The sequence below is a fragment of the Pseudoliparis swirei genome, chromosome 4 (genome assembly GCF_029220125.1).
Source record: "Pseudoliparis swirei isolate HS2019 ecotype Mariana Trench chromosome 4, NWPU_hadal_v1, whole genome shotgun sequence".
In the NCBI taxonomy this organism is placed as follows: domain Eukaryota; kingdom Metazoa; phylum Chordata; class Actinopteri; order Perciformes; family Liparidae; genus Pseudoliparis; species Pseudoliparis swirei.
The window spans coordinates 28,847,127-28,859,545 of record NC_079391.1 but is presented as its reverse complement, the minus strand read 5'-3'; the positions used below and the strand labels follow the sequence as shown (position 1 = coordinate 28,859,545).

General features: G+C 43.0%; 1 protein-coding gene across 2 annotated transcripts in view; it reads right to left on the bottom strand.

Annotated features, from left to right (window-relative positions):
- Positions 1-11,505, bottom strand: part of trip4 (thyroid hormone receptor interactor 4) — an 84,263-nt gene extending 72,758 nt beyond the window's left edge. For both annotated transcript variants that reach the window (XM_056413025.1, XM_056413026.1), the window contains exons 1-11: positions 11,371-11,505; positions 10,279-10,460; positions 9,214-9,344; positions 8,793-9,011; positions 8,621-8,699; positions 8,423-8,528; positions 8,054-8,269; positions 7,834-7,963; positions 7,506-7,699; positions 6,727-6,851; positions 6,489-6,580 (exon numbers count right to left, since the gene is read on the bottom strand). In XM_056413025.1, coding sequence (XP_056269000.1) covers positions 6,489-6,580; positions 6,727-6,851; positions 7,506-7,699; positions 7,834-7,963; positions 8,054-8,269; positions 8,423-8,528; positions 8,621-8,699; positions 8,793-9,011; positions 9,214-9,344; positions 10,279-10,460; positions 11,371-11,450 — 1,554 coding nt within the window. In that variant the 5' untranslated portion in view covers positions 11,451-11,505. The remainder of the gene's footprint in view (positions 1-6,488; positions 6,581-6,726; positions 6,852-7,505; positions 7,700-7,833; positions 7,964-8,053; positions 8,270-8,422; positions 8,529-8,620; positions 8,700-8,792; positions 9,012-9,213; positions 9,345-10,278; positions 10,461-11,370) is intronic.
- Positions 11,506-12,419: the final 914 nt, after the last annotated feature.

The window sequence follows — 12,419 nt, the reverse complement described above, 5'->3', positions numbered from 1 at the left end:
AAACTCCCAAATAACCCTTCAGTTGAATCTCTGGGTCGACTCAGCCGACACTCACATGTCTGCCCCTATAGACTGATGTTCACGGTAAACACATTCGATCGGGAGCGCGCGAGGGTTTTGATAAAGTTAGCGGAAGGATTTAAGTGACAACATCCGGTTTTGCAAAGTTAGCGGAAAGAACCACGTGAAACAACATCCGTTTTTCAAAATAAGATGTCGACAAATCATACACTAGCATATAAAAGTAAACAATGAACTGATTTTGTATCTTTATAGATCGTTTCTGAGATTTAGCTTAAATTATGCTAACATTAAAACATTTTTACTGTACCAAGGAAGAGTTTATAAAAATAAGTCAGACTTTTGTATGTGAAACAAAGTCCTGAATATAGATTTCCCCAAGAGTTCCAGGAAATGAATAATGCAGACGTGGTCCATACATATCTGAAATCCCCTACAATAGCAATCAAACTATTTTAATGTATCAATTAGGACATTTTTCAAAGTAAAAGTCCTAAATTTTTAAAGAAATCGGTAATTTCTTTCATGTTTGAGTTGCTTTATATATGTATTTCCTCATTGTCCTAGGCAATAATGCTACACAATAAATAGAATGCTTCAATCGACACCGTGATCGGTATTATCGGATCGGCAGGTACTGATTTCAGTGATCGGTGATCGGCACCAAAAACCTGATCGGTGCATCTCTACTATACAGATGATACTGTTACACTATATACAGTGCATCCGGAAAGTATTCACAGCGCTTCATTTTTTCCACATTTTGTTATGTTACAGCCTTATTCCAAAATGGATTAAATTCATTATTTTCCTCAACATTCTACACACAAAAACCCATAATGACAAAGTGAAAACAGTTTTTTGCTAATTTTTGCACATTTATTAAAAATAAAGAATGAAAACATAACATGTACATAAGTATTCACAGCCTTTGCTCAATACTTTGTTGAAGCACCGTTGGCAGCAATTACAGCCTCAAGTCTTCTTGGGTATGATTCCACAAGCGTGGCACACCTATTTCTGGGCAGTTTCTCCCATTCTTCTTTGCAGAACCTCTCAAGTTCCATCAGGTTGGATGGGGAGTGTCGGTGCACAGCCATTTTCAGATCTCTCCAGAGATGTTCAATCGGGTTCAAGTCAGGGCTCTGGCTGGGCCACTCAAGGACATTCACAGAGTTGTCCCGAAGCCACTCCTTTGTTATCTTGGCTGTGTGCTTTCGTTGTCCTGTTGGAAGATGAACCGTCGCCCCAGTCTGAGGTCCAGAGCGCTTTGGAGCATGTTTTCATCCAGGATGTCTCTGTACATTGCTGCATTCATCTTTCCCTCAATCCTGACTAGTCTCCCAGTTCCTCCCGCTGAAAAACATCCCCACAGCATGATGCTGCCCCCACCATGCTTCACTGTAGGGATGGTATTGGCCAGGTGATGAGCAGTGCCTGGTTTCCTCCAGACATGACGCTTGGCATTCAGGCCAAAGAGTTCAATCTTTGTTTCATCAGACCAGAGAATTGTGTTTCTCATGGTCTGAGAGTCCTTCAGGTGCTTTTTTGCTAACTCTAGGCGGGCTGTCATGTGCTTTTTACTGAGGAGTGGCTTCCGTCTGGCCACTCTACCAAACAGGCCTGATTTGTGGAGTGCTGCAGAGATGGTTGTCCTTCTGGAAGGTTCTCCTCTCTTCATAGAACAACGCTGGAGCTCTGTCAGAGTGACCATCGGGTTCCTGGTCACCTCCCTGACTAAGGCCCTTCTCCCCCGATCGCTCAGTCTGGCTGGGCGGCCGACTCTAGCAAGAGTCCTGGTGGTTCCACACTTCTTCCATTTCCGGATGATGGAGGCCACTGTGCTCATTGGGACTTTCAATGCTGCAGAAATCTTTCTGTACCCTTCGCCAGATCTGTGCCTCGATACAATTCTGTCTCGGAGGTCTATAGATAATTCCTTGAACTTCATGGCTTGGTTTATGCTCTGATATGCACTGTCAACTGTGATACCTTATATAGACAGGTGTGTGCCTTTCTCAATCATGTCCAATCAACTGAATTTAGCACAGGTGGACTCCAATCAAACATCTCAAGGATGATCAGTGGAAACAGGATGCACCCGAGCTAAATGTTGAGTGTCATGGCAAAGGCTGTGAATACTTATGTACATGTTATGTTTTCGTTCTTTATTTTTAACAGATTTGAAAAAATTAGCAAAAAACAGTTTTCACTTTGTCATTATGGGTTGTTGTGTGTAGAATGTTGAGGAAAATAATGAATTTAATCCATTTTGGAATAAGGCTGTAACATAACAAAATGTGGAAAAAGTTAAGCGCTGTGAATACTTTCCAGATGCACTGTAGAGATGATCCTGTTTCATGCTGTACATGCAGAGTTGCAGTTGTTACATGCTGTCGTAATGCCCAAACAAGGCAGGCGAAGGCACGAAAGGATACAAAAGGTATTTTGCCTTCACTGCAAATAACATGCAAGAATCTCAAGTATTTAAACACGATTAAGGGCATATTTGACCCAAAACTGAATGTTTTACAGATAAATGGAATCCAGCCAGTCGTTTGAGACCACTGCCATAAACAATCTAGTACAAGGCAAGTCTCAAATATGTGTCTCTCTGATATAAATAAGTGCCAGGGGACCTGCTGTATGTCAGCCCTCAATAGAGCAGAGGTTAATAAAACATGCTTATCTGGGACACACTAGGCCTCTGCTGTGAATGTGGAAACTTCCAATATTGCATTACTATGTCAACATTTCATCTTCTGGGAATTCATAGCGTCCTTCGATTACATAGCGCGCGCACACACACACGTTGCTTTCTTGGCCTCATAGTAATTTCATATGAATCAATACAGCTCTGAAATGCGACCGTACTCGCCCTCGGCATGCCTGTCCAAAAGACTGGAGCTCCGACTTGTATCCACCAAGCCGTGCGGCTCTGCAGCTGGCGATGTGGTCTTTGCAACAGAGGAATAAATCAGACCCTTATTTAGAGTGTGGATTGATCCAATCAATCTTTTCACCACAGGAGTGAGTTGATGGCGCGACTCAGGCTCGGTGTGGGGTGTGACGTGCCTTCGCCTTTGCCGCGAATCCTTTTGCAGACTTGGGACGGGTACGTGCGCGTGCCGATAAACGTTGCACTCAAAACCTACTTGTGCTCCATTTTATGTGCAGTTCTAAAAACATTGGACAGCTGCGCATCTTTTGGATGTGTAAAGTTAACCATCTGCAGCCGATCCGCCACCCATAAACCTGCTTAGCTTGGCCGGGGCTCTCTGCTCATCCTTTTTAATTATCTCGCTCTGCCTCCTCCAGCTAAAAATTCTGCAACACAACTGCCTAACGCCCCCCCCCCCCCCCCCTCCAGTCTGCCGGTCAGGCGTACATCTTCACCCGTTGCTGAGTGAGCACTGGGGGGGATGGAGGGGGTCGTGGTGGAAAGACAGAGCACAGATCATAATGGCTGGCCAATTATCAGTAGAACGGGAGCTGGGGAGTTAGGGAGGAATGAGAGATTATGGGTGGAGGAGGTCGGGTGTGTGTGTGTGGGGGGATCAATACACCAGTCAGTTTCTAATGAGGGGAAGAACTGGTCCAAGTCAAGCAGATGGAAATCCTGCAGAGCCTGGGGGTGGTCTTTCTCCAATGTCTGTCAACGGGGTATTAGGTTTGTGATGTTGCTTTGTCCAACAGCGCCCCGACAGGAGAACCACTGCCACCGCTGTGACGCTCAAATATTTACATTTACCGCATTTATTGCATTCATAGCGTTTCTCACGCGCCCTCCTGATCCACCCACATTCCACTTTCTATTATTTCGTAGATCACTAGGAGCAGATTGAGAAGAGCCTGAGGAATAATGGCTGTCTGTCGTTCACCAGCCCCCTGTTTAACCACCCACAACTGCCAGCACACAGGGCAGTAAATCCTACACCTCTCACCCACTCCCCAAGCCCAGCAGCTCAGCTGTGTGCTATGCAATCACACAACATGCACTCCTCTGCTTTCATAAAAAGAGGCAGGGAGCTTAAAATGCCAAAGCAGCACACAGTCTCTGCCTTATTCTCCAAAACGGTGACTGGAATAAGCGCTAACCAACTGTTCAGCGCCAGCGTTATGTCTTTGGCACCGTTGTTCTTCTCGGGTTGCTTCACAATTTTCTACATCTGCCTTTCTTTTCCTTTTTTCCTGGAGGAGCCTTGTGTTGGGTGGGGGTGTTATTTATGGCTGCTCTGTGCAAGTGGACACACACACTCACACACACACACACACACACACACACACCCTTTCACAGGATGAAAGGGCAGTCACACTGCCTGCAAACATGATTTTACAGCCCTGGGTGGAATGAGTGGTGGAGGAGAGAATGAGGACAGAGTACAAAAGGGGAAAGCCCTTAGATTTACAGGTCCCGGCAGTCAGAATGCAAACCAGAGAGCAGGACACATTTATAAAGATGATTTCACCCCAAACACTGACAAATAAGACATCCGTCTTTATGTAGGAAGACATACATGTGAAAACATGTGCGCAGAGCGGCTACATCCTGAAAAGGGGAGCGTTGCTTTTTCTTCATGGCTGTTTTTGTAAGAAGATATTGGAACAGACGACTGCGGTTTCCAAATGTGACGCGTTCCGGTGTCTCATCGTCTCGTGAACGTGTCCATGTGTGTGAGGGTAGCTTTGCCCGTTTGTTCAGTGTGTCGCGTTTTAAACACATTCCCCCGTTTATACGGTTCCACTGTAGACTCCCCCATTATGCATGTGTGAGATAGGACATGTAAGGCGTGTAGATGTGTATGCACAACGTCAAAGATAATGAGAAGTGACGGACACCGGATCACATAAGGGTGCGTCTTTGATTGGAGATTTTGTCGATTGTGCTAAAACTATGTATTTACACAGTAATTTCTCATATAATTGATGACTGCTAACAATTGACTAATTGTTGTTTTTGGCAACTGGAATGATTAATCAAACGTTACTGGGAAGAAGAAAAAAGAAAAGGGACCAGAGGACCTCAGACAAGCCAGAGGCAAAACAGGCAAGAAGAGGATGGCAATGTAATCAAGTTAAATGTTTTCCAAATGGAGGAGCGACTCTGTGTTCACATGATGGCTTAATGGGGGGAGTGTGTGTGTGTGTGTGGGGGTAAATTTTCCAGTTTATACTTGGTGCAAACAATTAAATCAATTTGGCTGTGTTTATGAGTCCAAATAGGAAAGCACTGGCAATACTGCCGACGGAGCACCTCCAGGTTTTGCCGCATCACATATCCAGAGCCAAACCAGAGTCCTCGTAGCACTCGGCTTCAGGGCGGGTTTCACTAGACGTGTTCATGGACGACATTAAATGAAAGATGTAGAAAGCAGCAGTGCGCTCTGTTGATTTAGTCGTAATCCGAGGGCGTTCTGTGCTCATGTCTCCTGCAGCTCGGCAATATTGTGAGCATTATGATTCTAAGGCGATACAATATGTCCTTTTGCTGGAAATGTATGCTGCGAAAACAAAACTTGGCCGATGCCAATGTATTGTCTATATATAAACCATTATGGTGGGAGGTGACTGGTATAATGAGAGCCTGTGTTTGTGATTCAGTGATTGTTGCTATGGCGCTTACTGCCTTGATAGTGGGGAACAGTCAGCTGGTGGGGTAAAAAGGTACAGTCTGCCCTCTGCTGGTAGGAGGCGATATAACAGCCATCTTCACATAGCCAATGCTTTGTTGACTCAGTCACATACAGTGTTTATCAGAAACACTTCCAAAATACAAGAGAAATGCTGGAGTACAAATTACGATCACCCTTCAAACTCATACAACTGTTGGTTAAATATTGATAATCTACATTAATTTAAACTCTTTTTCTAATCTGAGGACAACAACGTTTGACTGTTTTTGTCTCGTATAGTTTCATCTTCGATGGAATAAGCCTCTTAATGTCTATAAAATCACATTGCACTATCCAGGAGGTCTGTGTGTGTGCGTGTGTGTCAGAATATCATGCAATTCTTGCAATCTCAATGTGTTTACATGATGAATGAAACCGAATTAGGTATAAAGCGTAGCCTCCAAAGAAAAAACAAACGGAGGAGGAGGACGTCAACGAGACAAAACAATAATAGCAACACTGTCAAACCTTCTTCCAAGTCCGCCAAAAGCCAAATAACACATCCATGCCAGATATTTGTGTTTTTGCGGCTGCTTTTACTTGGATCACAAACACCGGCACGGAACTCAAGAAAATCAAACTCTTCAAATGACAGCGTGGTGGTGCGGCATCATTTCACATGTTTATCCAAGTCTTTCTGTTCATCGCGTCCCCTAACGATGACACGCACAGCCTAGTTTCAGGCCTGAAATACCACCCACATCTCCGATTTGTTCAATTCAATTAGGTTGTAGGATTATGGATTTTAAATTAACTTTACTACTGGTATTAAACTCATAATTAAGTTCCACCGACCTGCTCTCTGAACTGCTCCTGCGGCAGGCAGTCGTTCACGTTGACGCAGCCCAGCAGGCAGCCGGTGGGGTATTCTTTCGGAAACCTGGGCTCTGCACATGAAACGAGAGCAAAGGTCCACTTACACGGTCATAACAGACTTTGTGGCAGCAACATGACTTTAATTAAAAGTGCTGCATGCAAGACGTCCCAGGTATGCGGTCGCATTCTCCTGATTTGCCGTGTAAAGGTTGTGTACCTTTCTTGTACACTTGGCGGTACATCGCTTCCACCTCGGCAATCTCCTGAGGAGTGGGCGTCTTGGCTGCAGCAGCAATCCAAAGACGACCCCGATGGGAAGTGTACCAGGTTCGCCCCTCAACCCTACAGACACAGACACACACACACACACACACACACACACACACACACACACACCAGGGTAGGAAATGTACATATTTTTGCCCCCACTGACTGAAATCCAGGGGCATTTAAAAAGAAATTCGTGGCTACTTGTGAAATTATATAATTATAATATAATTATATATTAACTATATGAGCAATTGTCATAAAAATGGCAAATATAAGACTCTTAGGCAGTAGTCTACAGATTCAAAGTGTTTTCTTAGATTTTTTTGAACAAAAAACAAACAGAAATCAGACAATCATATTACATTTTATTCTTTATTCTTTGTGGATATTTATTCTTAAATTTTTGACAAAAACAATAATAACTAATTTCTTAGTTTTTTTTATAATGAAAAATTATATTTATTGATTTTTTTGGTGCACCTACCTAGTACAGGTAACAGAATTAAAAAACAAAACGCTATTAAATTATCGAAATTCTGGGGGCTTCTTTTGCCCCTCTGCTAGTGATATCAGGGGCAACATTTTATTTCTTAGGGGCAGTTTTGCCCTCGTGTATTTATGACGCTGACACACACTTCTAGTGGCCTGACTCCTGAGTTTTAAACTGTGCATTTTTTAGGTGAATACTGCAACTTGAGCTCATTTGGGATTTTGTCTGCTCCTTACCTCTTGATGCCCTTGATCAGCAGTGATGCCCACGGTTGGTGCATGCTGAGGCACCAGCCCCCGTCAGACATCTCCTGCAAGTCTTTGTCTTGGAGCCGCAACTTGTGACGTTCCTCTCCTCCCTTGTCCTCCGCCGAGCTCTTTCCCTGCGTCGGGTTTCTCTTGTTGCTTTTGCTGCCTCCGACATCCACCCACTGAGAAGTGCATTCATTCAACCCATTTTACTGATGTTCCAATTTAGCTCTATAATGAATACAAATGTAGAGTGTAAAAGTACCAGAGTGTGACACCATTGTTACTCCCAGTGTAAATGTCAGAAATGACCTACCTCTGGTGCAGACTGCATTATATTGGGGTTGACCAGCTCTCCGAGGGTCTGTCTCACGCCTTGTCTTTTAGAATACCCCGGCGATTTGGATGTCGACTCGCTGTTCATCGCCATGAGGGTCTCATCTAACCTAAATAGCAGGCATTTCACATGGTGTTAAGCACAACGACACGACACTGCCCTTGCTGCCTGGATTCAAGCGGAGCCAAGATTATCTCACTTGTTGTAGTACTCGTTGAGGTCGTTTCCATCGTCCAGCACTTGTCTACCGGCAAAGTCCAGCGTGATCTTCCTGTCCTTGCGAGAGGCGTAGCGAAGTTCTCTCAGCTCCTCTTCCTGTTTCCTCAGCTTTTCTCGCTCGTTGGGGGACAACCACTGATTGGATTCCGTGGCAAAGTAGTCCGACTCGTCATCGAGAACCTGCGTTCTGCTGATACTGGAGTTTTGAGGGGACGGTAAAGAAATAGGTAAGTGTTACGCTCACCTACTGCATGTAATCAAAATGTACTGTTCAAGTGTGAACAAAGCACACACAGCAGTAAACATATCCACTCTTGTGAAACTCTTATATGAACTGTGTGTTTTATACCTATTCTTGTCATATTCCAGCAGTTTTTCTTTGTGCTGTACAGCCTTCTCCAAGCCAGCCTTCATTTTGGCCTCTTGGTGTTGGAGGTAATCTCTTTCTCCTCCGTCTGTCACCAAAATAGAAACAAATTCACACCATGGATCCACATCGTGAAATTTGTTTTGTGTTTTAGAATTCAGACTAGTTTTGGCCTCTCACCTCCCATCAGCTTCTTTCGGAGCTTCTGGCTTTTGTTGGAGTCTCGCTGCAGGATCTCCTGCTCCTCCCTTGTGCAGACCTGAATCAGAAAAGAAATCAGTGAGGAAAGAATACTAGAGAATTGTCAGCAGTTTAAAAATAAAATAATCCATGACTCAAAATTGTTACGTACCAGGCTTCCACAGAAGAGGCAGGGTCCTGAGCCCTCTTGCTCGCATGCGATGCGACCACAGTTGATGCAGTTGTTTATAAGCTTGTGCTTTTGAGCAAGGCACTCGCAGGGATGTCGGCCTGGGAGTAAGATGACCTGCTTGTCTTGCCCGTCTTTATTGTAGAGATTGACGAACTTACTTTTCTTCTTGGTTGAGGAAGAACAGCTCTTTTCTTGGGCCTGAAAAAGTAGGAAAAAAGAGAGAGGAAACAAGAAGAGAGGAAATGAAGAATGAAAACAATCTAGCACAACTATCAAAATTAAATTGATCATTTACAATTAAAACGTAATGGGTTGTGTCATTGTTGCACTAAAACCATGATAACTACCTCCATAAAGTAATTGATAGCAGAGCAAAGGTTTAGGGCAGATGTGTACTCACCCTCATCAGATCAATAGGGGTTTTGACTGCCTCTGGCTCAGGCTCCGTTTGGCTCACACCCAGCACTTCCAGTTTGTTACGGCCCTTGCGCTTGGACTTCTTCTGGCTGTCTTTGGTCATGTCTTGCAACTCTGGGAAAGGAAATTCGCAAATTACTTTCGGCAAAGACTGTGGATAGCGCATTTGAGATCAATTTTGATATCACTGTAAGTACATTTCCACTCAGAAGACATTTAATCATTAGAACTTGTACTTATTTACAATGTTTAGTCACGTACAAGTACCTCGCATGGCAGGTTATTATTATAGTTAGGGCTGAATCAGGTTTGCCCTGGTCCAGCCCCTTGATATGCTGCTATAGGCTTATAGCTGCCGGGGGACGTTTTAGGATGCACTGAGTACCTATCTCCTCTTTTTTCTCTCCTTAAGGATGAATTTTCATCTCTCAATCACACGTTACTAACTCTGCTTTCTCCCCGGAGTCCTTTTGACTTCACGTCTCATGGGGTCATCGGACCCTATGAGGCGGCATAGATCCTATCTGCTGATGGATCATCGAGGTCTGGGTCGTGGAATTCCTGCTCCTGACTGCGCCACTGTCCTGTTGAGACTCCGCCCACTGTTGAGACTCCGCCCTCCTCCTCCCCACCGCCATCTGCCTGATGGATCGTGGAGGTCTCCATCGTGGAATATGCCTACTATGAACTATTCATACACTCTGTCATATTCATTGAATGTATTTTAACTCTAAATCTGTCCTTCTGTACACATTACATCTATTGCATCTATCCATCCTGGAGAGGGATCCTCCTCTGTTGCTCTCCTGCAGGTTTCTTCCCTTTTTTTCCCCCTGAAGGGTTATTTGGGAGTTTTTCCTGGTCCGATGTGAGGTTTTGGGGCAGGGATGTCTATGTGTACAGATTGTAAAGCACTCCGAGACAAATTTGTAATTTGTGAAATTGGGCTATACAAATAAACTGAATTGAATTGAATTAACGTCTGGGAGGTAGATTTATGTACAATTTAAATTTAAATACATTCAATGGCAGACATCAGACTGCCTACCTGGTGATGAAAAAGATTCCTTGAGAGAGAGAGGACTTGAGGTATCTGTGGCCTGGCGTTGAGTCTTCTTCCATCTGCTGAGGAACTCCTCGATAAACTGTCCTTTCCGCCCATCTGTGCCCTGCAGGAGATCTCCCACATACTCCTCGATCTCCTCAGCATTTTCGATGGATAGAATGTATCTAGACAGAAGGAGACAATTTCATCAAATAACTGTTGTTTTGTCAAAGTGGATGTAGTAAACATTAAGGACCTAAATAATTCCTACACACCACTTCTTTATATTTGTGCGGTTTCCAGCTATGTTTAACGGTCCTAAAACTTTTTTAGATTCTTAAATAGGCCTGATGTGTAAGATAATTATTTATCTCCTTTTTTATGACATTATTATTATTTTGTCTTTCTTTTTCATGTGCAGAAATGTCTAAATACAACGGAGCACTATTGAAGACCTGTTTTGTTATCCTCAATATTTTAAACATTTATTATGTTGTCTTCCAGGTGCTGGGTGATAACAACTAAGAACACCTAGAGCTCTTTTAAGATGTCCCTGCGGAGATAAACGTTACGTAACGTGGAAAACATGCCACATTGTTTGTCAGGCTGTTTATTTAAAAATAGATGTTTAGTTTATTTCTGTTTTTGTAGATAGTGTCCAAGCCTTGTAGCTCATGCCAAAAGCAAATTAAAAAACGTATCCTTCACACGACAAAAGCGGCACATATACAAAATGACATCATCCATGATGTGTCACTGAGAAAAAAGTGGATTTAACAGAATGACGAGTGAGGAAATGAAAGATCAAGTTGACTGTCAGCTAATAAACATCTGACGAACACACCGGGGTCTGTCTCTTCGTCACTGTTACAGCTGTACGGCAAAAGCCGTACATTCAACACACGTATAACCGTCATTGACACGTAGTGTATTTAATCACACTGACCACGTGACATCGCAGCACAAACCACGCTAGCTTAGTATAACGTTACGTTTGATCTCGCTCACTTGCACACGTTAGCTTGTTGGCTGTCAGCACTTCGACTGACGCCATATTCATGTTTCTTTCCGCTATTTTTCTTCAACGTTACTCACTGGACGATGTCTTCACACGCCTCCAACCCGAACTTGTGGTGTAACTGGTCCACACACCACTGCAACAAGGCCTCGGACATGTTTACCGAGTAAAGAGACTCGCATCAAACCGGGCGAGGAGCTCGTCAAACCAAAACTGAATGTACGTGTTTCCAGTCGGAGACATAACAAATGCGCACACATTGAAAACCACTGCGTTGGCGGCGGCAGAGAATCCCTTCCGGGGGGGAAACGCGGATTGCGGATTAAAAGTTCCACGACCTCTAATAATATCAGACAATTACAAAATAACTATAGAGCATCTTTGACTTCACATAAAACACAATATTTAAGGGATTTACGATAATTTATATATCCAGTTCAGTCAGACTTGAAACTGTAAACATTACAGGCGTATACTTGTGTGTACTTGTTACATTCAGTTACTATGTGTCAGTGTTGTAATGCAGTGAAATGCAGGAGCGTTCAGATATGATTTTAAAGTAACGTTATTTGCTAAAGTACTACATTATTTGGTATTTTCTTCAAGTCAAAATGTCTTGTGAAAACCTCTATGGCTTCAACTTTAGTATGTCCATTGTCAGACTTCTACTCCACTGTTGGACGTAAATATTGTACTTCTTACTTGACTCAATTTATTTGACTGCTTTAGTTTCTTTGCAGATTCAGATTATTATACACATGTTGTGAATACAGGATGTAAATCAACTAATATATTATGATCTATCATAATGGTTTACGCTATTTTGCAGTAATTCAAATTAGCTTCATAGTTACCAGCTGCAACATTAAAGTCGTACACACTTGTATCAATAATTATATTCAGCTAATATAATAGCTACTTTAATTTTATTCTGCATAACTATTTTTATTTATTTTACTAATGGTACTGTAAGTATATTTTGTTGCAAACACTTTTGTACTTTGTGTGTATGTGTATACAACTGCATACACATATATGTGTGGGTGTATAACAATATTTTTATGCACACAGGCAAGTAATATAAAGCAGCACATTTTCTTCAAAAATGTACACTCAATTCTAAGAT